At 48.6% G+C, this 25251-nt stretch overlaps 1 protein-coding gene across 3 annotated transcripts; it reads left to right on the top strand.

The window, feature by feature from the left end:
* The first annotated feature begins 1421 nt into the window (after positions 1–1421).
* PSTPIP2 (proline-serine-threonine phosphatase interacting protein 2) lies at positions 1422–23815 on the top strand. Of its 3 annotated transcripts, none has more exons than XM_069880378.1 (15): positions 1422–1505; positions 10119–10219; positions 12092–12169; positions 13075–13109; positions 14629–14735; positions 15765–15827; positions 17123–17221; positions 17422–17467; positions 17821–17900; positions 19446–19544; positions 20058–20154; positions 20462–20543; positions 21582–21616; positions 22141–22198; positions 22571–23815. In XM_069880378.1, exons 1-14 carry the CDS (start codon positions 1473–1475, stop codon positions 22188–22190), a joined length of 1005 nt encoding a protein of 334 aa, XP_069736479.1. In that variant the 5' UTR covers positions 1422–1472; the 3' UTR covers positions 22191–22198; positions 22571–23815. The 3 variants fall into 3 exon arrangements, with proteins under 3 accessions (XP_069736479.1, XP_069736478.1, XP_069736477.1); XM_069880377.1 differs by having other exon boundaries at positions 22397–23815; XM_069880376.1 differs by lacking the exons at positions 22141–22198; positions 22571–23815 and having other exon boundaries at positions 21582–22099.
* The last annotated feature ends 1436 nt before the right edge of the window (positions 23816–25251 follow it).

The raw sequence follows: 25251 nt of genomic DNA, 5'->3' as shown, positions 1-25251 counted from the left end.
CCAGGGAGCTGCTTCTGCTTTCCTGCAGGAGGAAGGCAGCTCCGTGATGCTGCAGGCTGTGAGAACATCCACTTTGCACAGAGATGGAGAAGTAACTGCTAAACATACGCTCCAGTGTGTCATATGGCAAGAGAGAACTGGAAATGTCAGGTTTGTGTTGTTGGCCAACCAACTTTGTCCCATAGAGTACACTAATTGCCTTACATTTAGGTGCCTTCCTGGGTTTTTATTTACTTATAGTAACAAAGGGTAACTGTTTATAGAGGATTGCCTGTGAATTCAACTGCCTGCTGTGTATTTTATGCTCTTGTCAGGAAGGTGTCACTTAGGAGTGTCTGAGGGACCTGGGGTTATTTAGCCTGGAGAAGAAGAGGATGAGGGGAGAGCTTATAATTGCCTACGACTGCCTGAAAGGAGATTGTAGAGAGGAGGGTGTTGGTCTCTTCTTCCAAGTGACAGGCGATAGGACAAGAGGGAATGGCCTCAAGCTGCAGCAGGGGAAGTTCAGACAGGACATTAGGAAGAACTTCTTCACCCAAAGGTTTCTCAGGCCCTGGCAGAGGCTACCCAAGGGGTTAGTGGAGTCACCATCCCTGGAGGAATTTAAAACACGGGTAGATGATGTGCTTAGGGATATGTGGGTCTTCTCCAAACTAGTGATTCCTATGTAGCCATCTGTTATGGTTCCCGCGTTCAGTTTATTCCCGCAGACGGTCAGCACCACACTGACACCTGGTCTGCGCAGCTGGTGCCGAGGCTGTGATGTGTTGCTGCAGGAGCGATGACAACCATCGTGCTCACTGCCCCAGGCTGCTGTGCCCTCATCCACGTTGCTCTGTCCTGCTCGGGCTTACCTGCTCGTGTTTAGGAGCGCACTTCCAGTGCAGCCAGAGCAGTTGAAGAAAACTTGGCAATTTATCCTGGGATTCACACTTTGGAGTATTTTATAGCTGGGCAAGTTGTACCTCTGCTGCTGGATGTCCCAATGAGTTTGCTAGGACCTCTTCCAAGCCTTGACTGAAGCCTTTTAGACCTGAAATAGAAATATGATGCTGTGTCTGCTGCTGGGGCAGCCACAAACACTGCGAGAGCAGCCTCTGGCCAAGCTGTGCAGGGAAGGGGCTGTGGGTCACAGGAGCTCAGCCATGCAGTTTCCTTCATGAAACCACATGGGACGATTGGGTTTGGCTGTCACGAGTGGGTTTCTCCTCGCGGGATGCCATGCCCTGCATCCCCACTGATCCCATCCATCTTCCATGGGAAGAGGTGCCCTCAGCTGCTGCGCGTCTTGGTCCTGCAGCCCGGGGAGAGCTGGGAGTGACGGCTCAGCAACACGGAGAGGGAGGGCTGGATGTCGCCACGCTGTTTCGGGGTGCTGGGTGGGGACATGATGCCACGGGGTGGGACTGGCTCACTGGGGCGGGGCAGGACCAGCAGAACCCTGTGCTGGGAGCAGTGGTGGCAGCATCAGGATGCGGGAGGCGAGGTTCAGAGACCACTTCTGGGTGAGTGTGAACACTGGGGTCACAGAGGGAGTGGGTCAGGACCCAGCTGGAGCTGGGGAGAGTCACAACTAGGTAGGAAGGGTCACTCCTCTCTGCTCAGAGTCTGCTCCAAAGCTGCCTTCGAGGTCCTGGGGTGCCTTAGATGAAGGCTCCGAGCATCCCCTGGCAGGCACTGCCTGTCCACCCGTGTCTGGAGAGATCTGGCTTTGCATCCCAAGCTCCTGCTGCCACCCCAGAGCAAATAAGGCCAGGCTGAGGGTTTGCTAATTCGAATTGGCCGCTGGTGAACTCCTTGGGGGCACCGTGGCCAAAACGGGTGCTTTGATTTGAGCTAATCCCCGGCAAGGAGAGAGTCCCTCTGCGTGCTGCTGCTGGCTGTTGAGCCGTGGTGCAGGGAAAGCCGTCATCAATTCTTGTGCATCTGAACTATGCTTTTGGGAATGGAGAAGTGCTGAAAAGCCACTTATCTCTTGTAGACCATCGGTGTTGTGGCTTCGCAGTTCCTCTTGGTGTGTGACCCTCCTTTCCAGGTACAGGGAACTAGGAAATAAATGACAAAATGATTCTATGAAAAAAAAAATTTTGTCTTTTGGGGCTGAAATTCCCTATCTGTGAGCGGTGCTCCTTGCTTCTCAGATGATGCCCAGAAAGCAGCTCCTGTCTTTCAGGGCAGGGGGAAGATGCATGCACCCCATGAGGAGTGGGTGCCAGGTTTGGGGCTCCTGCATGTTGTGGAATGAGAGGGGTAATGTGCAGAGCTCTGAGCTTGCCCCATGACATTACCGTGTTATCTGGTGTGGTGCCCTCAAAAATGTAAATCCCACATAGGTGACAAATGAGGCTTGGGAAACAAAGCCAGCTTTGCATCTGGCAGCTGTTTCTCAGCTATTTATTGTCAAGAAATGGTGCTCCCTTTGCTTTGCAAATGTGCAGGACAGGGAGGATGTGAGAGGGGTGGCAGGCTGGGGCAGCCAGGAGAGCTGCGTGGATGTGGTTCATTGTGCTTCAGTGGCACATTAAATTGAAGAAGAGGTCCTTGCTGCGGTGCTGGCCTTGGCTAGCGCACACGGTTTGTTCCTCTACTGCTGCGGTGCGATGCTTTTTGAAGGAGGGTCTTGGATGAGGGGTCTTGGTGGGGGAAAATACCGTGGTAGGAGCAGCCTCAAGCCCCAAAGGCGAGAAGGAGCCGGGACATTGCTTGGGACACTCATGCCTGCTTGGTTCCTTTGATAGCAAACACCTATTTACTGAATAATCCCCTTGCTGAGCCCAAAGCTATCCATGTTGCCAAGGATTTTGCTTGGCTTTTTCCTTCCTGAAGCCTGTGTGCTTCAACTCCTGCCTCAATGGCGCGCCTGGGGCAGGCAGCTGGGGTGGAGGATGGATGGGAGCGTGACGGACGTGACTCAGTGGAGAGATCGAGGCTCTGCTGCTGTCCTTTGGCCCATGGAAAAGGCAGGTACCTCTCCAGGCTGTCTCTGTGCCACATACTGGTGACTGTGCATCAGCTGCGAGGGCTGGAGAGGAGGGGGGGAAGAAGAGACCAGCAGAAAAAAGCAAATCTAGATGAAGTGCAGAGGGCTATTCATTCAGCTTCGATTTGCTGTTAAGTGCCGTGAGAGAGGGTAGACTTCCTCTTGCAATTTTTTCCTCTTATATTACTTCACTTCAGCCAAAAACCAAGAGAGAACTCTTCTTTGCTGAAGCAAGTGATTTTGCAGCGGTCAGGAGAGCCCTGTGGGAAAGTGGAGATTTTGGGAGAGTGACAGGGGTCCGATGTTTCAGTTGATGGGAAAAGCCCAAAAAATAACCAAACCTTCCAAAACCTGAGACACTTTTGTTACTGCATATAGGTCTGAAGCACGGCTGGCTGCGAAAGGCGACTGCTGAATTTCTTTATAGGGATAAGCTGTAGTCCTCATTGCTCTGCTTGGGTTGTGGGGCTGTGCCTTAACCCTCACCTGGGGGCTGATTTAACTTCAGACCATGCCAGTTTTTGTTTCTTTGGTGGGTGCGAGCATCTGTAATTTCCTGCACTGGAACTTGGTCAAGGTGGGGTGGTCATGACGTGCTGTGTCATGAAAGCACCTTGTGACTTTGCTCTTTGCACTCGAGTTTGCTCGTGCTCATAGGTCTCAGCACAAGACAATAAACTTCATTAAATAAAAGGGTTTGCGCTTTTGCATCCTACCACAGCTCCTGCTCACCCAGTGGCTGAAGTCTGGAGGTGCCTGAAGCTGCACGTACTTCCCAAATCCCTCACTCGTGTGATGCCTGCAAAACAGCTTTGCAAAACCAAAAATACGCTAGAGAGCATGTTTGTTTCCTCTTGCCATGCCTGTAGCAATTGCTGGGTGTTGAGCAAGTAGGAGCTTTTGTTTCCATTTGTTTTTGCAGCCTGCTGTTCTCCTTTTGCTTCTCCTGCTTTAGTCTTTTTTTTGGTATGTGCCTGATTTCCCCCAACCTGTTCTTGCAGAGTATTTTGGGTAACCTGGCAGCAAAGGACAGAACGTATCTATTAACTCAAGACATCCTATGATTCCATGATTCAAAGCTTTGGATTTAATAATTCAGTGGTTTTAGGCATCTGTAAAACTATGTGGGAAAAACAGAAATTATGATAATGCTAAAACCCACTTTGATCTATTGGCTGACAGCTTGCAACATGGAGAGTGGATTTTCAGTTATTTTGCTCATAATGAGACGAAAGTAAGAGCTTTACTCTCTGCACTGTGTTCCAGGGTGTATTAAAAAAAGAAGCATTTGAGGAGACATTAAAAAATATACAAATAGTGCTGAAGACTGAGACCTGCTGACTCTCATTGAGGTTGGTCTGGTCAGGTATGAGTTAGGTATTGAAATTTTTTAGGCACTCACAAATAATTATTTTTCCTGCCAAGAAGAAGTGATGATGCTACAACAATCCCTGGCTCAGGCAAATCATCTGCAGTAAAAGTTGCATTGGTACATTTAATTTTCCAATGCAGCATGTGGCAAAGAGTCTGAAAACACTTATTTAACCCTCCAACACATAGGAAAGAGCTATTGCATCTCTTTTTTCGTGACGGCAGAAGCGAAGTATGTGGGGAAATAAATGCTTTGCCCCTTGCTACAGAGCAAGGGAGTGCTGGTGTCTGCAAAGGAACTGGCAGTTTCTCCCTGCTGGCCCCTCTACCACAGGCTACGGATGGTATTTGTCAGTGCTGTAATTCAGTATTTCTTCTGGCTGTATTTCTTCTTCATCACTATGATTTTTTTTAGCCTCGTGTGGCTGGCCAAGGATGAACTCCTTTTTTCTGCAGCCCTGCTGCTGAAAGGTGTTTGAGGCTGCCAGCCCGGGGCTCCTGGGTTCATTCTCCAGCTGCTGACTTGCGATGTGATGCTGGCTGGGCTGTTTCACTTCCCCTTACCCTCAGTTGTCATTCTCTAAACAAGGACTGGCTTGACAGAGTTCATCGACATCGTTATGAAATCCTCAGGTTGTCGTTCGAAAGGAACAAAGTGGGGTTTGTGGGCAGAAGTAATTGCATCGAGGCGGAATGGTCCATTGCTCCCTGTGCCCCTGGGATGAGCAGGGTAGCGGTGTTGGCACAGCAGGGAGGAAAATACAAGTGGAAAATTTTTAATAAAAAAGCTGATTTTCGCAGGCTGTCATCCTCAGGTGGGTGAATTTGCAGCAAGTCCTCTTCCTCCCTGCAATGATCTTTGTCAGTCTTGTACCCATCTGGTCATGGAATGGGGAGGAACTGTAGCCTCTTGCAGCATCTGCTCTGCTCACCCTTCTTCCTGCAGACCCCAGAGCAAGCATTTTTGTTGGTTTCAGCAACCCTGAGTGATTTTGAGGCTGTGTTGACTTCAAGCAAGAATAGCACAGCCATTTATTGTTGCACAGTGTTTTCAGCTGCTAAAATAGACATCCAGCTTCTGCTGTGTTTCTCTCAGCAGCTAAAGCTGAGGAGACATTCTGAGACCTCTGCATAAATAAAGATCTTTCAAGAAATGTCTGCAAGCAGTTCAGTGCCCCAAATCTTTCATATTTAGGAAGGCTGGAACAGATGTTGTGAGGGTAGGGAGGCTCTGCAGAGGCATCTGGACAGGCTGGATCAATGGGCTGAAGCTAGCAGGATGAGCTTTAACAAGGCCAGGTGCTGGGTCCTGCACTTGGGACACAACAACTCTGTGCAGCTCCAGGCTTGGGGAAGAGTGGCTGGAAAGCTGCCTGGAGGAGAGGGACCTGGGGGTGTCGGTTGACAGAGACTGAACATGAGCCAGCAGTGGCCCAGGTGGCCAAGAAGGCCAATGGCATCTTGGCTTGGATCAGAAACGGCGTGACCAGCAGGGCCAGGGAGGTTCTTCTCCCTCTGGACTCAGCACTGGTGAAGCAGCACCTTGAATCCTGTGTTCAGTTCTGGGCTCCTCTCTAGAAGAAGAACAGATTGAGGGGCTGGAGCACACAGGTTATGGGAGCAGCTGAGGGAACTGGGGTTGTTCAGTCTGGAGAAAAGGAGGCTGAAGGGAGTCCTTATTGGTCTTTGCAACTACCTGAAAGAAGGTGGATGTTGGTCTCTTCTTCCAATTTACAAATGACAGGATGAAAGGAAATGGCCTCAAGTTACACCAAGGAGGTTTAGATCGGGTATGGCTTCACCACAAGGTTTGTCAAGGATTAGAACAGGCTGTTCAAGGAGGTGGCTGAATCATCATCCCTGGAGGTGTTTAAAAGAGGGGTAGACGTGGCACTTTGGGACATGGTTTAGTGGTGGACTTTTGGGTTTATGGTTGCACTCAATGGTCTTAAATGATTCTGTGATTCTCCCATGCTATTGAGTTTGTAGGGTGTGTGCCTGGAGGGGGTTTTCCATGTAAAACGGGGTAGAAGATAGAAGAGTCCAGCTCAGCAGCTTTTGTTTCAGCTGTGACTCACACAAGATCATAACGTGGCTTCAGATCCTCAATGGAGCATTTAAAACACTCTTTTGGCTAAAAGTGCAAAATAACCCAAAGCACTGCAAGCAAACACACCAATTCCTTCTCCTCAGTGAGTCTGTCAGGAGAATGGCACAAACCTGAGCAGTGGGTCAGGAAGGGGAGCCACGTCCTGCTGAGCCCTGTGGGCTCAAGAAACATCAGCTGCTGCTTTGTCACCTTGAAATCATCTGTTAGTACTTTCCATGGGCTGCCCTCTAAATAGCATGTGGGCTTGGAGCTCAGCCCAGCCAGGAGGATCAGGACAGTCACGTGCTGCAGAGTGGGAAGAGAAGACGCTTGTCCTCCCACATGCCTTGAGTTGGGGAGGGCTTGGTGCAACTCCCCATCCTCCACAGAATCCCAGAACCACCAGGTTGGAAAAGACCCACTGGATCATCAAGTCCAACCGTTCCCATCAAACACTAAACCATTCCCCTCAGTGCCTTGTCCACCCATCCCTTAAACACCTCCAGGGAAGGTGAATCAACCGCCTCCCTGGGCAGCCTCTGCCAGTGACCAGTGACCCTTTCTGTGAAAAATTTTTTCCTAACGTTCAGCCTAAACCTCCCCTGGTGGAGCTTGAGGCCATTCCCTCTTGTCCTGTCCCCTGTCACTTGGAAGAAGAGGCCAGCTCCCTCCTCTCCACAACCTCCTTTCAGGTAGTTGTAGAGAGCAATGAGGTCTCCCCTCAGCCTCCTCTTCTCCAGGCTAAACACCCCCAGCTCTCTCAGCCGCTCCTCATAAGGCCTGTTCTCCCGCCCCTTCACCAGCTTTGTTGCTCTTCTCTGGACTCGCTCCAGAGCCTCAACATCCTTCTTGTGGTGAGGGGCCCAGAACTGAACACAGGATTCGAGGAGCGGTCTCACCAGTGCCGAGTCCAGAGGGAGAAGAACCTCCCTGGACCTGCTGGTCACGCCGTGTCTGATCCAAGCCAAGATGCCATTGGCCTTCTTGGCCACCTGGGCCCCTGCTGGCTCATGTTCAGTCGCTGTCAACCAACACCCGCAGGTCCCTCTCCTCCAGGCAGCTTTCTAGACAGACTTCTCCTAGTCTGTAGCTGCACAGGGTTGTTGTGCCCCAAGTGCAGGACCCGGCATTTGGCCTTGTTAAACCTCCTGCCATTGGTCTCAGCCCAGCGGTCCAGCCTGTTCAGATCCCTTTGGAGCCTCCCTACCCTCCAGCAGATCAACACTTCCACCCAGCTTAGTGTCGTCCGCAATCCTGCTAAGGGTGCACTCGATGTCTTCATCCAGGTCATTGATAAAGACATTGAATCGGGCTGGACAATACCTGTCTATGTCTAAGTTTATTATGTCTTAAATCTTGTCCTCTCTGCCTGTGGCTCTGCGCTCACCGTGTTGTCCTTCCTCTTTCATTGCTCTCTGCCATCCCTGCCTTTGGGCAGTCCCATGGGTAGTCCTGCTGGTCCTTTTCAGTCTTTCAATTCCATCATCTGTGCAGGAGGGTGTTACAATGGCTGCTTTCATGTCATACAATCCCATTCAGCTCTTTCTGGGCCATGAGCATCTTCTACCTTCCAGCAGCAATTCTGGAAACCTCCACCATCTCTGTTACCTCCCGTCTTTCCTATAACACTCTGAGGTCTAGTCCAGTCTTAGACGCTTAGGAAATACATAGATTCTAGAATTAAATCCTTCTGCTGGAGGAGGAAGAGTGATAAAATAAAGAGCTTAGCGCACAGTTTTGATGGTTGCTCCCAACATTTCCTTTGGCTCTTGTGCCTGATGCAGCAAGCCCAAGTGTCCCAGGCAGCAAAGAGGGACGCAGGAGCTTTCGGGTGCCCCCAACACACAGCAATGTTGATTTGACTGCTCTGTCCTGACTGGGCTTGCAGCAAAGGCTGTTGTGCTCTGCATCCATTTTATTTCCTTTGAAACTGGAGGTAGGAAGTCAAGTTCGGATGTTCCTGTGTTTTGCAACTGTCATGACAACTGACTTCAGTGCAAGCGTACTTCCTTTTTCGCAGACCCAGTTAGCAAAGATATGACACAAACTGAGAACTGGTTGTGAGTTTTTTAGTAGTGAGCCCATTTTGGAGGGATGTTTGTTCTTTATAAAGAAACAGAAACTGTTTTGTTTTCTGCTTAGGTCCTTCTCACAGTCCCCTCTTCCCCTGTATGCCATGGATGGAGCAAAGCTAATATGGGATATCTGGGGATTTCCTGCAGGTCCAACTCCACTAGATTTCCACTTAACTTCTCACTTTCTGGCCACTGACATTCAAGACCTTGACTCGCGAGGGAAGTCCACATGATTAAATCCTTTGCTTATCACAAATACCAGCCCTGTTCCTCCTCATTTCTTCTGCCAGGTACAAACTCTGGAGAAATCCCCATCTCCGCCACCCACACTATCATGCCAGCTCTCTGCGTGCCCTCATCCTGCCTTCAAACCATTTCCTCAATCTCTCCATCCTGCCATTATTCCCCTTCAAGTTTCTTAATAACTGCTTGTGGCTTCTGCTTCCTTTCCCCGAGTTTCATATCTGCTCCTGCCACGGCTTCCTTTCTGCAGCCTCTTTCCCTTTATTTTTTGCTCTTGTATGTGTTGTTCCACGCAACATCAACTGGCCCTCTTAGCAGGTGACAACAGTCCCAAGTCTCCAGTGTGGCAAATCTCAACAGCTGTAAGGCAAAACAACTGTTTTCTTTGTCCTAAGGTGCTTCCAGCTACGTGTATGAGGAAAGAATAGGATAGAGTATGTCAACCTTTGTCCTAGCCCACCTATGTCATTGTCACATGTATATGTTTTTTTTATAAGCATCACGGTGCAATATAAGCTTTTAAGTAATCTGAAGGAAAGCAGTGATCCATTAGAGGTATATGGGAGGTGCACATGGCACTGAGGGCTGAGAGACCTGGGTTGGAAGATGGGACTTGACTTGGCTTCACAGATGATGGAGGCAGGACCTCTCCGTGGCTGTGGTGTACTGGGGAACTGCAGAAGCTGGCCCTGCATGACGTGTCTGAGGGCATAGAGCAGTGGTGGAGAACAACCTGATACATATGGAAATATTTGCAGTGGTGTTTTGAATTGATGGGTGGGACAGCGTTGCTTTTTGCAAGGCCAAAGAGAAGGCTGTTGCAGTAGCAGCCACTGGGTGCATCCATACATGACTGGGAGGGTAGTGAGGGAAGCCTATAGCTCGGTGATCCTATGCAGAAAATCTGATCAATTCACCTCCAGCCCAGACGCTTGCTCCAGTGCAAGTCAAAGCTGACCATGATCCACCTCCAGGTCTGCAGAAACCAGGAGGAGCAGCAGTAAGATGGGCTATAGCTAGACATTTAGAGGGTTTTAGTGTCTGATTTTATTAAGTTAGAACTGACAGCTAAGCTGCTAGGAGGAGATACCTTGTGTAATAGGGGGGAGTAATAGGTTGTGGTAGAACTGAGTTCTTCTGTTTCCTGGAAGTCACAGAAGTGCCTTGTCCCGAATCACCACCATAGTTCTCATTCTGGAGTCTCTCAGACCTCTAAAAGTAAAAGACTGTAGAATATTTCACAGAGAGGCACTTGCACACTTGCTCTCAGCTGAGCCATCACTTGTGCAAATCCTGCTACAGGTGACACTGTCCAGGGACTGCACTGATGAGGATGTGTCTCCTGTTCTTGTGTTTTCAGAGTACGGATCTGACGAGCACAGTTGGCTATGACAGTATCATTCAACATCTGAATGATGGCAGGAAGAACTGCAAAGAATTTGAAGACTTTTTGAAGGAAAGGTATGGAGCTGCCTCTTAAAACGGGTTGCATTGAACATGAGAAGTGAGGCGGTGGCACTTCTTCTGCTCCTTGTACTCCCAGTTAGGTTTTTGTCACATTTAACTATCTACTATTTTAAAATACCTTTGATTTTTGACTGATGAGGAACTTGTTTTCTTACAATTGCATGGCTGGTGCTGTGGTGTGAAGTCCATGCCCAGGAATCTTTAGCTGCGAGGCAACGATGGTGCCCAGAACTTGGTGATCATATTTCGAACTGTCTGTCACAAAGAAAGAGAAATCAGGAGCAGTTTAATAATTCATTCTTACAAGGGAATGGCCTCAAGCTCTTCCAGGGGAGATTCAGTCTGGATAACAGACAAAAAATTTTCACAGAAAGGGTCATTGGGCACTGGCAGAGGCTGCCTGGGGAGGTGGTTAAGTCACCATCCCTGGAGGGGTTTAAGGCACGGGTGGACGAGGTGCTAAGGGACATGGTTTAGTGTTTGATAGGAATGGTTGGACTGAACTATCCAGTGGGTCTTTTCCAACCTAGTGATTTTGTGTTGCCAGACATTGGTACTGATGTATTTGAAGCTACTGGTGGCCTGCCCAGGCCTCGTGCTCTCCCATGAAGTTCACCTTGCAGTTCATCTTGCAGATCAGATGAAGGCCTCGGCGTTGGAGAGGCATGGCTTTGTCCTGGCCTTTATTTCAAAAAGAAGTGGTAGCATTAGATCGTGCATTTATTAATCAAAGAATATGACCTAAGTGAAGGTTCTGTGGCTACAATGGGATGGTCTGGCCATGTATTTTGACTTTATGGCTAAATACAAAGAGCATTTTAGAATAACCCTGAGTTAATATATATATATACCTGAGTTTTGGTATTGAGAATTGGAGAAAACAAACCTTTGCATGCAAGACTTGGTACAAAACAGCCTGGAATAAATGTAATGGGGATGAAGAGGAGGGGAACATGCAGTTCAAAGTGCCTAGTACACCTGACTAGGCTGTAATCCCATGTTCCAGGAAAATCTGGGCTTTCCACCTATCTGAGGAACCATCCATTAAACCCTGAGAACCACGTCCATTCACCAGTGACAGGGGAGAGAGTGGAAAAAGCCTCCTCCACACCTTGTGCTTTGTTCCTCTTCGCTATTGAAGAAGGTTTAGGTTCCCACTGATGCATCTATCCAGGAGGAGATTAGAGGCTGGGCCTAGACTTGCTGTCCGCACCACTCTCTGAACGTGGTCCAGTTCTCCAGGTACAGCACATCTATTACGTGGTTACAGCCTCAAAGAATAGACCTGTTGGATTTGATGATTAGTCTCAAAAGGAAGTTCATGGGAATTCTGTTAGATAGAAGAAGAAAATCGGTTTATAATCTTTATTTTTTCCATTGCCCTACAAGCCTTTGGAGTTTTAAATTAGTTAAATTAGGAGAACCTCACTGCCAAACTCTAGAAATCAACAACATAAACAGCTGCATCTGTGTTAGAGATACAGGCATTATAGGAAGAATGTGATCACACAAGCCTAGTTCCCATAGGAAACAGCTAAAAACTACTCAGGTGACTCACCTGGCTGCATCTAACCATCAGCTGTACTGGCTGCTTAGTGCTCCACCTCCTGTGGAGGTGGTCCCCCATCTGTCAAGAGGACATAGAGAGAGCAACTTATTTGGACCACAGACACTGCAAAATAAGTGTTTTCAGTAGAAAGGCTGTTGGTTGACAGTGAACAACAGTCTTCCTTCAGTCAACCATCTCTTGGTTTACAGCGTGTCAGAAGATAAGGAAGATGTTAAGAGTTGGTCTTGGCCTCTGCTGCAAACAAGTATTAGTTTTTGATTTGGGAACTTCCTCTCATTTCTTTCTTTCCTCAACAGGGCGATTATAGAAGAAAAATATGGCAAAGAGCTCATTAACTTGTCAAAGAAGAAGCCCTGTGGGCAGACAGAGCTGAAGTAAGTTCACAGTGCTGTGTGTGGTTTGTTTTTATGGGTGTCCTTACTTGGAGCAATGAAGAAGGAAGAGAAGGAAGGAGGCTGTGACAGTCAAAACAGCACTGAAATGTGATTGGGATGTTACCAGAAGATGATCTCAAACTGGTCTTGTGAATGAATGGTGCGCATCTGGGTTGGCCTTTGCCAATAATCAAGTTGGGGGCCCACCAGGTTCCCATCAGATGTAGACTAACCAAAGCATCATAGATGTTCAGGTGAGATGTGGGCTGGCAGTTCAGCAGAGTTCCAGGGACCCTGGGTTCACTCCTGACTTATTTTGTGGCCAGAAGGGAATTACAGGTACTTCCTTGATGCAAACCATGCAAATCTTCAAAGCCCTACATGTTACCACCCCATAAAGGCACTGTGGCCAGGCAGTTAGCTTCGTGAGGGGCTGTCCATTTCCCCAGTGACTCCTGGCACCTTCTGCTTCTGGCTTTGTTTCTAGGTTTTATATGTGCCTGGTCTGACATTCTCTGATCATTTATTTACATTTTTATGTTGAGGTGTCACATAAAATGTTTCTGAAATCTTTACTGTATGATATTAATAGGTAGCAAAGGTCCTTACACTTCCAAGCAGTGTCCAATGCACCATGTAGAAGGTGTTCATATGTCCCAAATGATAGTTCTAGGAGGTTCCCTGGTTCAGAAAGGCGTAAAGTAGATCTCAAACCAAGCGAGCTGTGTTATAATTGCTAAGAGGAGAAAAAGCCAGAGGTATAAAGAGGGTAAACAACCCTACTGTAAGCTGCTTTGGCCAGGGTTGAGTGAGTGACTTGCTATCTCATTTCTGAGAGGTGCTATGCTGATGCCTGTGTCTGATTATACTTTCTCACTCTTTTTAATGCTTTACCTGTTTTTCAGCACGCTGAAGAGATCCCTGGATGTTTTCAAGCAACGTAAGTAATTCTTTGTGTTTGTAAGGACACCTGGCTGCACAAAACCCTGCAGGCAATTGCCTGGGAAGGAAATAGCAGAGAAACCTCTAAGCATTCGTGATGCTGAGATCAGGCATAGGCTGTCCACCTGGCCCGGCTCAGATCAGTGTGTGGGTGTCTTCTGGGTATTTCTTGGTCTTTTGGGGCTGGCTGCAGCTCAGAGGCCGTGCTTGTGTTGTGCATCAGAAGCTGTGCACGGGGAGCTCATCTGGAGTTCGTTGGACTGCCTAGCCTTGCTGTCTTCATACGCATATGCAGTAATTTGCACCTCAAATTGTGTGTTCAGTTTCAGGCCCCTCACTACAAGAAGGACATTGAGGGGTTAGAGTGTGTCCAGAGGAGAACAGAGCTGGGGAAGGGTCTAGGAGAACAAGAGTTTTGAGGAGCTGCTGGGATCCCTGGAGTTGTCTAGTCAGGAGAAAAGGAGGCTGAGGGGAGACCTCTTGGTCTTTGCAACTACCTGAAAGGAGGTTGTGATGAGGTGGGTGTTGGGGGTGTTTGTCTCTTCTTCCAAGTGATGAGCAATAGAACGAGAGGAAATGGCCTCAAGCTTTATAGGAAAAATTTCTTCATGGAAAGGGTTGTTGAGCACTGGAACAGAGTGCCCAGGGAAGTGGTGGAGTCATCATCCCCGGAAAGATTTAAAAGGTATGTTGATGTGGCACTTCAGGGACACGATAGTGGACTTGGCAGTGTTATATTTATGGTTGGACTCTTTGATCTTGAGGGTCTTTTCCAGTCTAAACGATTCTGTGGTTCTAATTGGAGCATCTAAGAGATGATGCTTTGGCCACTTGTCCCTTCATTGCTGCACGTCCCAGCCCGCCAGGGTACTGGCAGCCAGCATCTGCACCACGAGGGCCAGCACTCTGCTGTCCTGCTGAGCCCACCCTCTGCTCCACCAGCTTTGTCCGCTGCTCTGTCTCTTGGTGGACCTCCCAAACAAGTCATAGCAGCTGACTATTAATAGATGTGGTTTTGAAACAGCTCTGGGAGTTGAATCATGAGCTACAGTTCAGTTCAGCTCCCTCGACGAGCTTACTGCTGCGGTGTTCTGCAGTGTGGCTGCTTGCCTTCAGCAAGGTGAGCCTGAGATATTTTGAGTGTGAGTTTTTCCGTGACCCAAGTTGATTGTCTGCTAGCCTGAAGCAATGCATCCTTCAGAAGAGCTGCTCAGGGTGCGGCGTGTTGAAACGTGCCTGGTTTCATCTGGAGGAGGGGAAGACGCACCTGTGCTTGTTTGAATAACTTCTCTTGATGTGATTTTTCTCAAACTGAAGGGCAGGCCCCAGCAGGACTGATCCTGAACAGCTTCTTACGTAGGCAAATGCCTCTTGGAGGCTGCTTCAAAAGGGCTGCTGCTTTCATATGTTTTTGCAAGGGGATGTATGAAGTGGGGTCAGTTCGATGTTGCCTAGAACAGCTGACTTGAGCAACAGAGTATATGTTTATTATTATTTAATATTATTTTTCTTTGCAGAGATAGACAATGTGGGGCAGGGTCACATCCAGCTGGCGCAAACCCTTCGGGAGGAAGCAAAGAAAATGGAGGACTTCAGGGAAAAGCAAAAACTTCATCGGAAAAAGGTCAGGCGCTACAGGAGCACGTGCCTTTGCTGCAGAATGACAATCTTGCTGTGGCGATGCATTGCTCCAGGCTGGTGTCTCCCATCATGTCCCAGCCCTTTCTGTGCCCCAAGCCCCTGCTACTGCCAGGAAGTCCTGACCTCCTTCCTACGTGTTGCAACCACGTTGTTGAAATCTGTGGCAACCTCCAGCTTCCTTCTTCTCACTGCTGTGTCTTCTCTGGGCACCTGTTGGGTCCACCTATAAGAGAGGCTCAGCTGCAGGGATGCTAGCCTCAACCAGGAATGCTTTTTAAAGCATATATGTAGTGCTGTATGATCTCCATAGAGTGTGATAAGATTGTCAAGCCTTTTAACTTCTTCTGGTTTGAGATCCCTTTGTGTGGAAAGTGAGGGAAAGTTGCCAGAATCAGGAGTTGGTTTGGACCTAGTAAGAGGGCACTGGGCTTTCCAATTTTGCCAGACTCTACGGAGATGGCAAAATAATATGTATTGATAGAATTTCACTTGTAGAGCTCCTTTGCATACACAAGTGGAGGCTTAGATAAATGCATAGATAGATTAAAGTCTCAAACAGGTTTTTTGGGGCCTACAGGAATGCTGGGGAGGGGCTCTTCAACAGTGAGTGTAGAGACTGAATGAGGGGGATGGTTTTTGGAGATTTAGATTAGACATTAGGAAGAAATTCTTCACAATGAAGGTGGGGAGGCCCTGGCCCAGGTTGCCCAGACAAGTGGTGGCTGCCCCATCCCTGGAGGTGTTGGAGGCCAGGCTGGATGGGGCTTGGAGCCCCTGATCCAGTGGGAAGTGTCCCTGCCCATGGCAGGGGATTGGAACTCATGGGCTTTAAGGTCCCTTCCAACCTAAACCATTCCACGATTCTAAGACACTTTGGGTAGGGGAAGGAAGGTCCTTAAACCCATCTCAATCTCTCAATCTGCTCCATGCCTCTTCCTTTCCTAAGCCTAGAGTTCACCCTGGAGCTTTCATGGTCAGTGATGTGCTGCCTCTGGGTCTGTTGTCTTCACAGATAGAGCTGATAATGGAGGCGATTCACAAAAACAGGAATTTGCAGTACAAGAAGACCATGGAGGTAAAGCAAATGTGCTGCTGTTTCTTGCCATAGGACTTAACGCTGCTAACACACATATGCATGTTGCTGGGGCAGAATTAGACACAAGGGCCTTCCTCCCCTGCTGCAAATCCCTACATTGTGTGTGCATGAGTGGTGGATAGGGTGTGCTCAGCAAAACTGAAGAGTATGCAAGGTGTGTGGATCTGATGGAGGCTCTGCAAAGGGATCTGAACAGGCTGGACTGCTGGGCTGAGACCAATGGCAGGAGGTTTAACAAGGCCAAATGCCAGGTCCTGCACTTGGGGCACAACAACCCTGAGCAGCTCCAGACTAGGAGAAGTCTGGCTGGAAACTGCCTGGAGGAGAGGGACCTGGGGGTGTTGGTTGACAGCGACTGAACATGAGCCAGCAGGGGCCCAGGTGGCCAAGAAGGCCAATGGCATCTTGGCTTGGATCAGAAACGGCGTGACCAGCAGGTCCAGGGAGGTTATTCTCCCTCTGGACTCAGCGCTGGTGAGACCGCTCCTCGAATCCTGTGTTCAGTTCTGGGCCCCTCACCACAAGAAGGATGTTGAGGCTCTGGAGCGAGTCCAGAGAAGAGCAACGAAGCTGGTGAGGGGGCTGGAGAACAGGTCTTACGAGGAACGGCTGAGAGAGCTGGGGGTGTTTAGCCTGGAGAAGAGGAGGCTGAGGGGAGACCTCATTGCTCTCTACAACTACCTGAAAGGAGGTTGTGGAGAGGAGGGAGCTGGGCTCTTCTCCCAAGTGACAGGGGACAGGACAAGAGGGAATGGCCTCAAGCTCTGCCAGGGGAATTTTAGGCTCTACATTAAGAAAAAAATTTTCACAGAAAGGGTCATTGGACACTGGCAGAGGCTGCCCAGGGAGGGGGTTGAGTCACCTTCCCTGGAGGTGTTTAAGGGATGGGTAGACGAGGTGCTGAGGGACATGGTTTAGTGTTTGATGGGAATGGTTGGACTCGATGATCTGATGGGTCTCTTCCGACCCGGTGATTCTGTGATTCTATGTGTGTGGCTGGTGGTAGCCTCACAGCGTTTGTTATGAGAGATTTAGGTGACATGGGCTATATTGTCATGAGCTTTTTAACTTCAGCGAAGAGCCATTTGTCTTGTGGGGTCAGTTTTGCCCAAGCCGGGCATCTGAGTCCCTTCGTGCTGCCCCCTGCTCTGCTGGCAGGCTGCACCCACCTCTTCACTTGTAGGCAGTGATTTGTTCCAAAGACTGCGGTGTGAGCTGTATTTGCATCTTGTTCCTTGCTGACACAGTCCTGCCCCTTCTCTCGGCTCTCCTAGGCCAAGAGGCTCTACGAGCAGCGCTGCAGGGATAAGGATGAGGCGGAACAGGCTGTGCACCGCAACGCAAACCTGGTGACGCAGAAGCAGCAGGAGAAGGTATGGAGAGGGGGGTGGTCATGGGGCAGGAAGAGAAAGGGGTGTCTCTTCTTGCAGCTCTTCTGCCCCGTGGCTCTTCTTCCAGTTCTGGGTTTCGGGTGAGATGAGAGGGCTGTTGAAGTTCCCTTGTTGGGCTGCAGTGCCATTGGTGGTGCACGAGGGCTCTCCTCTACCTTTCTTCTCTCTCTCATTTTTGGCAGCTGTTCCTGAAGCTTGCTCAGACAAAATCAGCTCTGGAGGACTCTGGTGAGTATGGGAATAGAGCATTTGGAGGGTGAGGGGAGTGTTTCCCGGGGTTGTGAGGCTGTGGCATGGCTCTTGGAGGAGCTCCAGCTCTTGGATCAGGCATGGCTCCTCAGAAACTTGTGGTGAAGCCTGTGTGGCTGCACCAAGGCTGCTCCCACCATTGCGCCACGGCAGGACCCTCTGCTTTGCTGTGTGGCTCTGTGACCCCTTGTAGTACCCACCCACAGCCAAGCTCATGTATAACTGCTGCTTTCTCCCTAACATTTATTTCAGACTTCACACATCACCTTCTAGCAAAGGGTTTTTTTTTAATAATTAATGTTAATGAGGTGATAATATGACTTCCCTCACAGACAGGAGTTACCAGCAAAACGTCACCACACTGGAGAAGATCCGGGAAGAATGGCAGAAAGAGCACATCAAAGCTTGTGAGGTAAATGCCCTGAAATGCCTTCACACGGCACCATGGTCCTCTGGATGTGCATCTCTCGCTGCATGAGTCAGGGATGGTGCAGATTTGCCCTCTCTGTATTCCTCTGGAAGTGAAGCAGTGGGATGTGTTGCAGCTAAAGCTGCGTGTGCCTTGTGCTTGGCTTATGGATTCAAGGCCCCACTACTTCAAGGTTTCCCACCATTTTTCATTTTTCCTTCTACCACCTTTCCAGATTGACAGTCAATGCACTACATAGTGATGTTTTTGCCTATTATCTGATGCCATGTTTGGCGTGGTTACTGTCTTGAATGGTCATGGTCGCTTCTGCACACCTGGTGACCAAGACCAATATGTGCGATAGCTGCGACACCATCCAGCAGGGTCTGTCTGACACTGAAAGATGTCAAATATCTTCACAGCAGAGGTGGCAGTGGGTGCAGGCTGGGTGAAGCCATCTCCATGCGCCAGGAGACCTTCGCCTTGTGTCTTGCAGCCCATGTGGCAGTGTGGGAACTTCCCTGAGGGATTGTATCAACCTGAAGTAGAGTGTCTCATAAAGAAATGGTCTAGCAAAGATTTCTATCTACCACACAGTGGGGAAATCCGAAGCTGATGGCGAGATGACTGTGCAGCTGCTCTGCTGCTGACCTGTGGCTTAAAGCCACCTGAGATCTGTGACCAAAAGATAGACAGGGCCTGCAGAGATCTAGGTTTTATCCTGGGTCTGCTGCAAGCTTGCAAAGAGCCTTCCCATCCACAGCTGTGCAGATCCCTTCCCAAGCTACTTCTCCTGAGGCCTCTATTTCATTTTTTAAAGTAAATAGATTTTACTGTCTGTTTTATGTCTCAGTGGTGGTGCACTTTTGGTGTCTCAGGTCTCCAAAAGCCTCTTTGGTGGTTGGGTGCGGGAAGTTGCAATTCTGCAGATGGATCACATAGAGATTTTCCCCTTGGCATGTTGCAAAGATCATAACTGATAACAAGTGTATATGTGCACTTGGGAGGAAAGGTTATCTTTTATGGATATGCATAAAGGCATGTAAAATTGAGGTGTAGAGACAGCGGATTTCAAAGGACTTGGGCTTAAACCCACTTGGAAAAGGGCTGGGTGGGAAAGAGGGAGAAGACCAACTAGTGAATGCATCTCTGTTTTCATACATCACCAGTGCTTTTTTCTGCACCATACCTTTGGCAGGGAAGGGACCACAGGACTGGGGGGTACCTAGGGAACAAGCACTGCCTTTAGGAATCTGGCTTGGTGTCCCAAAGGAGGTGGTGTGCTGGGTGACCCTTTCCCAATCAGCCCTGAAGACCTTCCTGAGTTTAAGACATGTTTGAAATATTGTTGTGTAGAGGGTTGATTTCTCCTCTGGACGAGCTGGAGGACTTGTGGTTTCCATGTTTTCTGCAAAAGACTAACAGCACATGCTCTTCACTGAGGACAGTTGTATTTGTAGTGGCACTTCGGGATGAGAAGCAATCAGGATAAATAAGATTTGCTCTTGTTTTAAAGATGCTAGGGCTGCTTTATCTGTCTTGTTTCAGTTCTTTGAGACTCAGGAGTGTGAGCGGATCAACTACTTCCGCAATGCACTCTGGCTTCATGTCAACCAGCTGTCCCAGGACTGCGTCCAGAATGATGAGGTATGTCAAACGAAAATATGCATTTTACTGTTTAGAAAGAAAACTGGGCTTTGCTTCCCTGATTACTGAGCTGTGTTATGTCCAAGGTGGGCTGTGGCCTTTGATTGGCCACCAGACACTGGCAAGAGCATGCAGGCAGAAGGTTTTGGCTGGAGCTCTTGCAGATGCAATTCCCACATTTTTTGAAGGTGGTGAAACACTTGCACAGGTTGCCCAGAGAGGTGGTGGATGCCCCATGCCTGGAAACATTCAAGGCCATGTTGGACAGGGCTCTGAGCAACCAGGGCTAGTTGAAGATGTCCCTGCTCATTGCAGGGAGGTTGGACTGGGTGGGACCTTTAAAGATCCCTTCCAACCTAAACCAGTCTATAATTCTATGATTCCCCTACAATTGAAGCTTGTGTGCTGGCTGAGCACTGATTTTTTCACTCTATGTGTGATAAATGATTGGAAACCCCCTCTTTTTTTTTTCTACCTGAACTACAGAAAGGCTTTTTTATTTCCCTTTTGCAGAAATATGAGGAAATCCGCAAGAGTTTAGAAATGTGCAGCATCGAGAAGGATATAGATTTTTTTGTAAATCTACGCAAAACTGGAAGTTTGGCTCCAGGTAAGAGCTCTGTATGTTCTCACGAAGTAATGCTGACTTGCTTGTACTCCTCATGGAGCTGCTTCTCTGATCAGCATCAGTGCGGATGCGAAAACACTAATTTTGCAGTATCCCTCCTTGCACTCACTGGCCTTCATCTCTGACACTTAACACCAGCCCCTGAAGATAATTTCCTCTTTCTGTAACTTTTAACTTCTTGATCAGGTATTTTCCCAGGGAAGGGAAAGACTTAGCAGCTGAATGTTTGTACGATGAGTAGTTTATGGCTATAAAAGTGCTGTACTTTATTATTTTTAACGTTTCCTAGCTCCTGTGGTTTATGAAAACTACTATAATGCACAGAGAAATGCAACTCCTGTGAGAAGCCCGGTTCCTGTACCTATATCAAGGTAAGGGACATAACATGTACAATTGCAATTGCTGTTGCAAATACTGCTCTCTCCCCAGAAAAGCATATTTTGTTGCTCTCAGTCTACTGGAGGCTTGACTTAGGAGTATCAGAGGAAAATATTTCCCACGCTATGTAGTCCATCACTCTCCACAACAGGAGCTTTGCCAATGTGCTGCCTATTATGAGCTCTTCAATGGCCCCTGCAAGCCCAGCCAGAGGGTTTTTCTCCTTCTCGTCTTTTGTGGTCGTCTATCCCTTCTCATATGTGCTTGTAGGAAAGATGCACTCATTTTTTCTTACACCAAGCCTCTTCCAGAAGTTGTTTGCATTGAGGTGAGGGGCTGGGGTGCTTGGACAGCAGAAAAGTAAGGCAATTTCATGTCTTACTCTCTCTGGGAACAATCTGAGCTCCCTTTCAGAGCAGCCTTAGATGCCAAAATGAAATCTTGTGGGCTTCCCTGCATGATTCTTCACATGGTTTGTCTAGTTGAGGAGAGTTGGATCAGTTAAAAGCATGTGTGGGTAGAGGGAGGAACACCAAAGCCGAATTCACTCCTCTGGGAGTGAAGCTGGGCAGGGAGGACAGGGTGAAGATTGCTTTTGCTGGGGGAAAGATGGAGATTCAGTGTCAAAGACTTTTGCTAAAGAGGAGTGTGCCACTTTGGCTGTCTTGTCAGGAGAGGATTTATGCCAGTTATGGCATCGTTATGGCCAGTTATGCCTTCCTGATGTCTCACTCTAGGCAGAGGCGTGTAAAAAGGCGTGCCCTGAGGCTCCCTTGTGAATGTTTCCCCAGCTTAGTGTTTTTTCGTTACTTTTTCATTTCACCTACCTTACCAGGTTCAATTCCTGTGTTTGCCAAGCAGGCTGTTGATGGTGAGCCCACCAAGACATGCCTTGGTACCAGGTCCCCATAAATCCATGCTCGCCAAGCCTCTTGCCCTCCCATCAGCAGGAGAGCTGGGGAGCACAGAGCCAGGGCAACAGGGATCCTATAGCCATGCAGATCCTCAGCTCTGTGCTTCTTTCTGTGCAGGAGGGGACCTCTACCCACCCCAACCAGTGCGCCAGGTGAGTTACTTGCTTTATGGGTTTTCTTGCTCCACAGAGGAACTCCCTACTCTTGCTCTTCTCCATCAGATCATGAGCTTTAGCTCTCTAAAGGGGTGGCTTGAAGTGAAGCTCCTGTTCCAAGTCCAGTTCCCACTGAAAGACGCTGGGGAACTGGGCACTGACTTTGCAGGCAAGGTTTCACCCAGAAGTTCTGATCAAAGCCCTGAGTGTAGACATTTCTGACGCTTAAGATGTGCAGGCTTTGGATCCCACCTACCTCTGCAGTTTGGGCCCTTCTCTGCTCCAGCAGCACAAGCTGTATTATTCCCACTGCTGCTTTAGTAATGTGATACTGCACTGGGACTTGGTAAAATGAGGTCCTTCTCTGGCTTTTGGGTAAATCAAGTCATCTCTTTGAGCCTCATTGTCCCTTGTCTCCATCCCTTTTACACAGGTGGGCGCTGTGTGGTGCTTTGTCCTGTGTAGTCTTGTAGGGAGCCCTTCTTATAAGTAGACTTAAATTGTTTTGTGCTGTGTTTCAGGTGAGCCTGATTATGCCACAGTTGATGGCTACAGCTTGATACATCACTAATAGCCACAGTAAGTACTCACATTTCATGAAGAAGGGGTTTAATATGAGATGCAGCTATGCAGATGAGGGATGGTGGAGAAAGAAAGGCCACTGCTTAAAGGATGACATTTTGAGGTGATCGACTGGGAGTGATGTTAATGTTGGCCTTCCCAGAACTTGTCTGAGCTGGAGCTGTGGTTTTAGACACTGTTGATCTTGTTCTGTAGGTTTTCCAGGCAGAAGACACTGTTGGTCTGGCCAGCGTGACAGAGGTGGCGTTTCCAGTTATTTGCAGCCACACAAAGCTGAAGTGCTTCTTCATTTTAAGAAACTATTTGAGGACTCTTATAATTATTTGTGCATTCAGAAAGCGTCTACCAAAAATCTGCACCTTTGATCAGCAAACTCCTTGGATGGATATCCCATCTTCACACCAAGGGGAAGAAAAGAAGCATAAACAATGGACCCAGACACAAGGACGATCTGTGTTGGAAGAACTTTTTGATTCTAAGTTCTTCTAAAGCACAGCCATCTGGGAGAGGCTGGAGCCTCTCACATTCCAGATAACTTAAGAAGCCACATGTGCTGTGGGGATAGCTGCCCAGTGCTTTGGGCACGATGGCTTGTACTCAGGGTATGCATATCCCACTAAGATCTCAAGTTACACTTTTGCCTGTTTCTAAAGTCTTTCATTAACAGTGATTAAACTTGTGATTTAGGTTTAATTTTGGTCATGTCTCTGAGGGAATTTAGAGGAACTTAGAGGAGGACTGATGAGTCTGGCTTAGCTGTTGATGTGCTCCAGGATTAAACAGTGATACTGGAAGCTGATCTGCATCTTACCTGGTGCAGCAGACCACAGCACAGCTGCCTAGAGACAGGCTGTGCTGCCACAAATTTGCTGGGAAGTTCCACATCCAACAACGTTGTTAAGGTTCTGAAGGATGTTGGTCAGCTGTTCCCATCACCTCTCCGACGAGGGGATTGTGGTGTTTAAGTTCATGGTGCCTGGTAGGCTCTAGGGACCTTAATTTGATCAGTGTCTGGGAATCCCTAAACTATGGGCCTGTTCTGTGTGTGCATCACTGGAAACAAACAGCTTCTAATGTTGGGCTGGAGCCATGAAACTCATTTTCTGACCAGATCTCCTCAAAGTCTGGGTCCTTTTTCTTACTGTATGTATGATTATGGCTTTGATTCAGAAGCTTACATGCCTCAAGGCTGCTGGTGTCTCTGAAGTCCCTGTGTGCAGTGTTGCTTAACAGCCCCTCAGAGCCTTATGACACTGGACACAGGGACACAGTACATGGGGATTTAATTGTTTAAGCCTGATTCCAGGTCACTGACTCTAGAGGAGCAGGAGCTGCTAGTTGTATGATGTTCTTCAAGTTGAATCTGCATGATTTCAGCGTGTGCCTAAGCCCACCAGTCCCTGGGGCTTTATAGTGTTTCCTTGTGCGGAGAGGATCGTGGTGAGCTTTAACATCTGTGCTGTTGCATTATAATGAACTGTGCAAAGTGCACATGTAAAGCAATCAGTTGTCCTATTTTATTTCTGAAAGAGCAAGTGTACGAATATCCTTCTGAAGGAGCCTGCTGTAGTCTTAGTTCTTTCAATACATATTATAAAAATAAATTTTGAGTGTGGTGGATATGTGTTTTTTAAAAGTCATCATGATCATTTTCTGTTGGGGCTGGTGCTGGCATATCTTCAAAGCGCCCTAGTACTGCGAGTTGCTTCTCCTTGACCCACACACAGTTTACCTTTCTCACAGATATTAGAAATTACAGGTTATGTTAATAGCGTATGGACTTCTCAAGCCCTAAGTACAAGGTCCAGTAGAGTGGACATTGCCTATTCAGGATTGTTAACTCTTTGATTACGATGTCTTCTGCAAGGTGGGTTTGAGCTCTGAGGGGGCTTGCCTGTCTAGGGACTGGGAGAAGTCACTTCTGGTCACTTCTGGGGGTGTTTAGCCTGGAGAAGAGGAGGCTGAGGGGAGACCTCATTGCTCTCTACAACTACCTGAAAGGAGGTTGTAGAGAGGAGGGAGCTGGGCTCTTCTCCCAAGTGACAGGGGATAGGATGAGAGGGAATGGCCTCAAGCTCTGCCAGGGGAGATTTAGGCTGAACATTAGGAAAAAATTTTTCATGGAAAGGGTCATTGGGCACTGGCAGAGGCTGCCCAGGGAGGGGGTTGAGTCACCTTCCCTGGAGGTGTTTAAGGGACGGGTGGACGAGGTGCTAAGGGACATGGTTTAGTGTTTGATAGGAATGGTTGGACTCGATGATCCTGTGGGTCTCTTCCAACCTGGTTATTCTATGATTCTATGATTCCGTGGTCCCAGCAGTGCTTGGACTTGACTCCAGCTGTGCTCCCCAGGGGATGACTGAGCACCAGGGCAAGGATCAGAAGGCGCACTGGTGTCTTGCCCCTCTGCTGCCTCAGCTATGGCTGGAGAGCCCTCAGGTGCTTCAAAACAAGCTGCCCCACGGCAATGTCACTTCCAGGTCCTGCCACAGCACAAATAGAAGAGACCTGACAATTCCCATCCTCAGGAGGGCTTGGCTTCTCACCCTGCATTCCCTCTAGCAACAGCCTGGCCTCCCTGCAGGTCCTTATAGGCGTCCTCCTAGGTCCCTATGGAGAAGGCCAAGGACTCAATAGATGAGGGAGCCTGGCTTTTTATCAGGTCCCTATGGAGGAGCCCAGCCTCCCCATAGATCGTTATAGGGGACCCTGGCCTCCTCCTAGATCTCTACAGAGAAGACCAGTCTCCACATAGATCTTTATAGGGGAACCTGGCTTCTTCTCAGGACCCTAGGGAGGTCCAGCATCCACACACATCCTTACAGGGAACTCTGGCCTTCTTCCATGCCTTTATGGAGGACCTGAATTCCCTATAGATCCTTACAGGGGAGACTGACCTCTTCCCAGACCCCTGTGGAGGAGCTCACCCACCCCATATATCCACAAAGGGGAGCCTAGCCTCTTCCTAAATTCCTATGGCGGAGCCCAGACCCCAATGGATCATCATAGGAGAACTATGGAGGAGCCCACCCTCCTCATAGATCCTTATG

This window comes from Phaenicophaeus curvirostris, chromosome Z, assembly GCF_032191515.1.
Source record: "Phaenicophaeus curvirostris isolate KB17595 chromosome Z, BPBGC_Pcur_1.0, whole genome shotgun sequence".
In the NCBI taxonomy this organism is placed as follows: domain Eukaryota; kingdom Metazoa; phylum Chordata; class Aves; order Cuculiformes; family Cuculidae; genus Phaenicophaeus; species Phaenicophaeus curvirostris.
Note: the sequence above shows the minus strand (reverse complement) of the source record. Positions and strands in the feature narration are given on the sequence as shown.

Coding starts and splice junctions, on each gene's coding strand:
- PSTPIP2 (XM_069880376.1), top strand. CDS start 1,473: ATGCGGGAGGCGAGGTTCAGAGACCACTTCTGG. Junction 17,222..17,421: donor CGCAGAAGCAGCAGGAGAAG/GTATGGAGAGGG, acceptor CATTTTTGGCAG/CTGTTCCTGAAGCTTGCTCA. Junction 19,545..20,057: donor ACTGCGTCCAGAATGATGAG/GTATGTCAAACG, acceptor TCCCTTTTGCAG/AAATATGAGGAAATCCGCAA.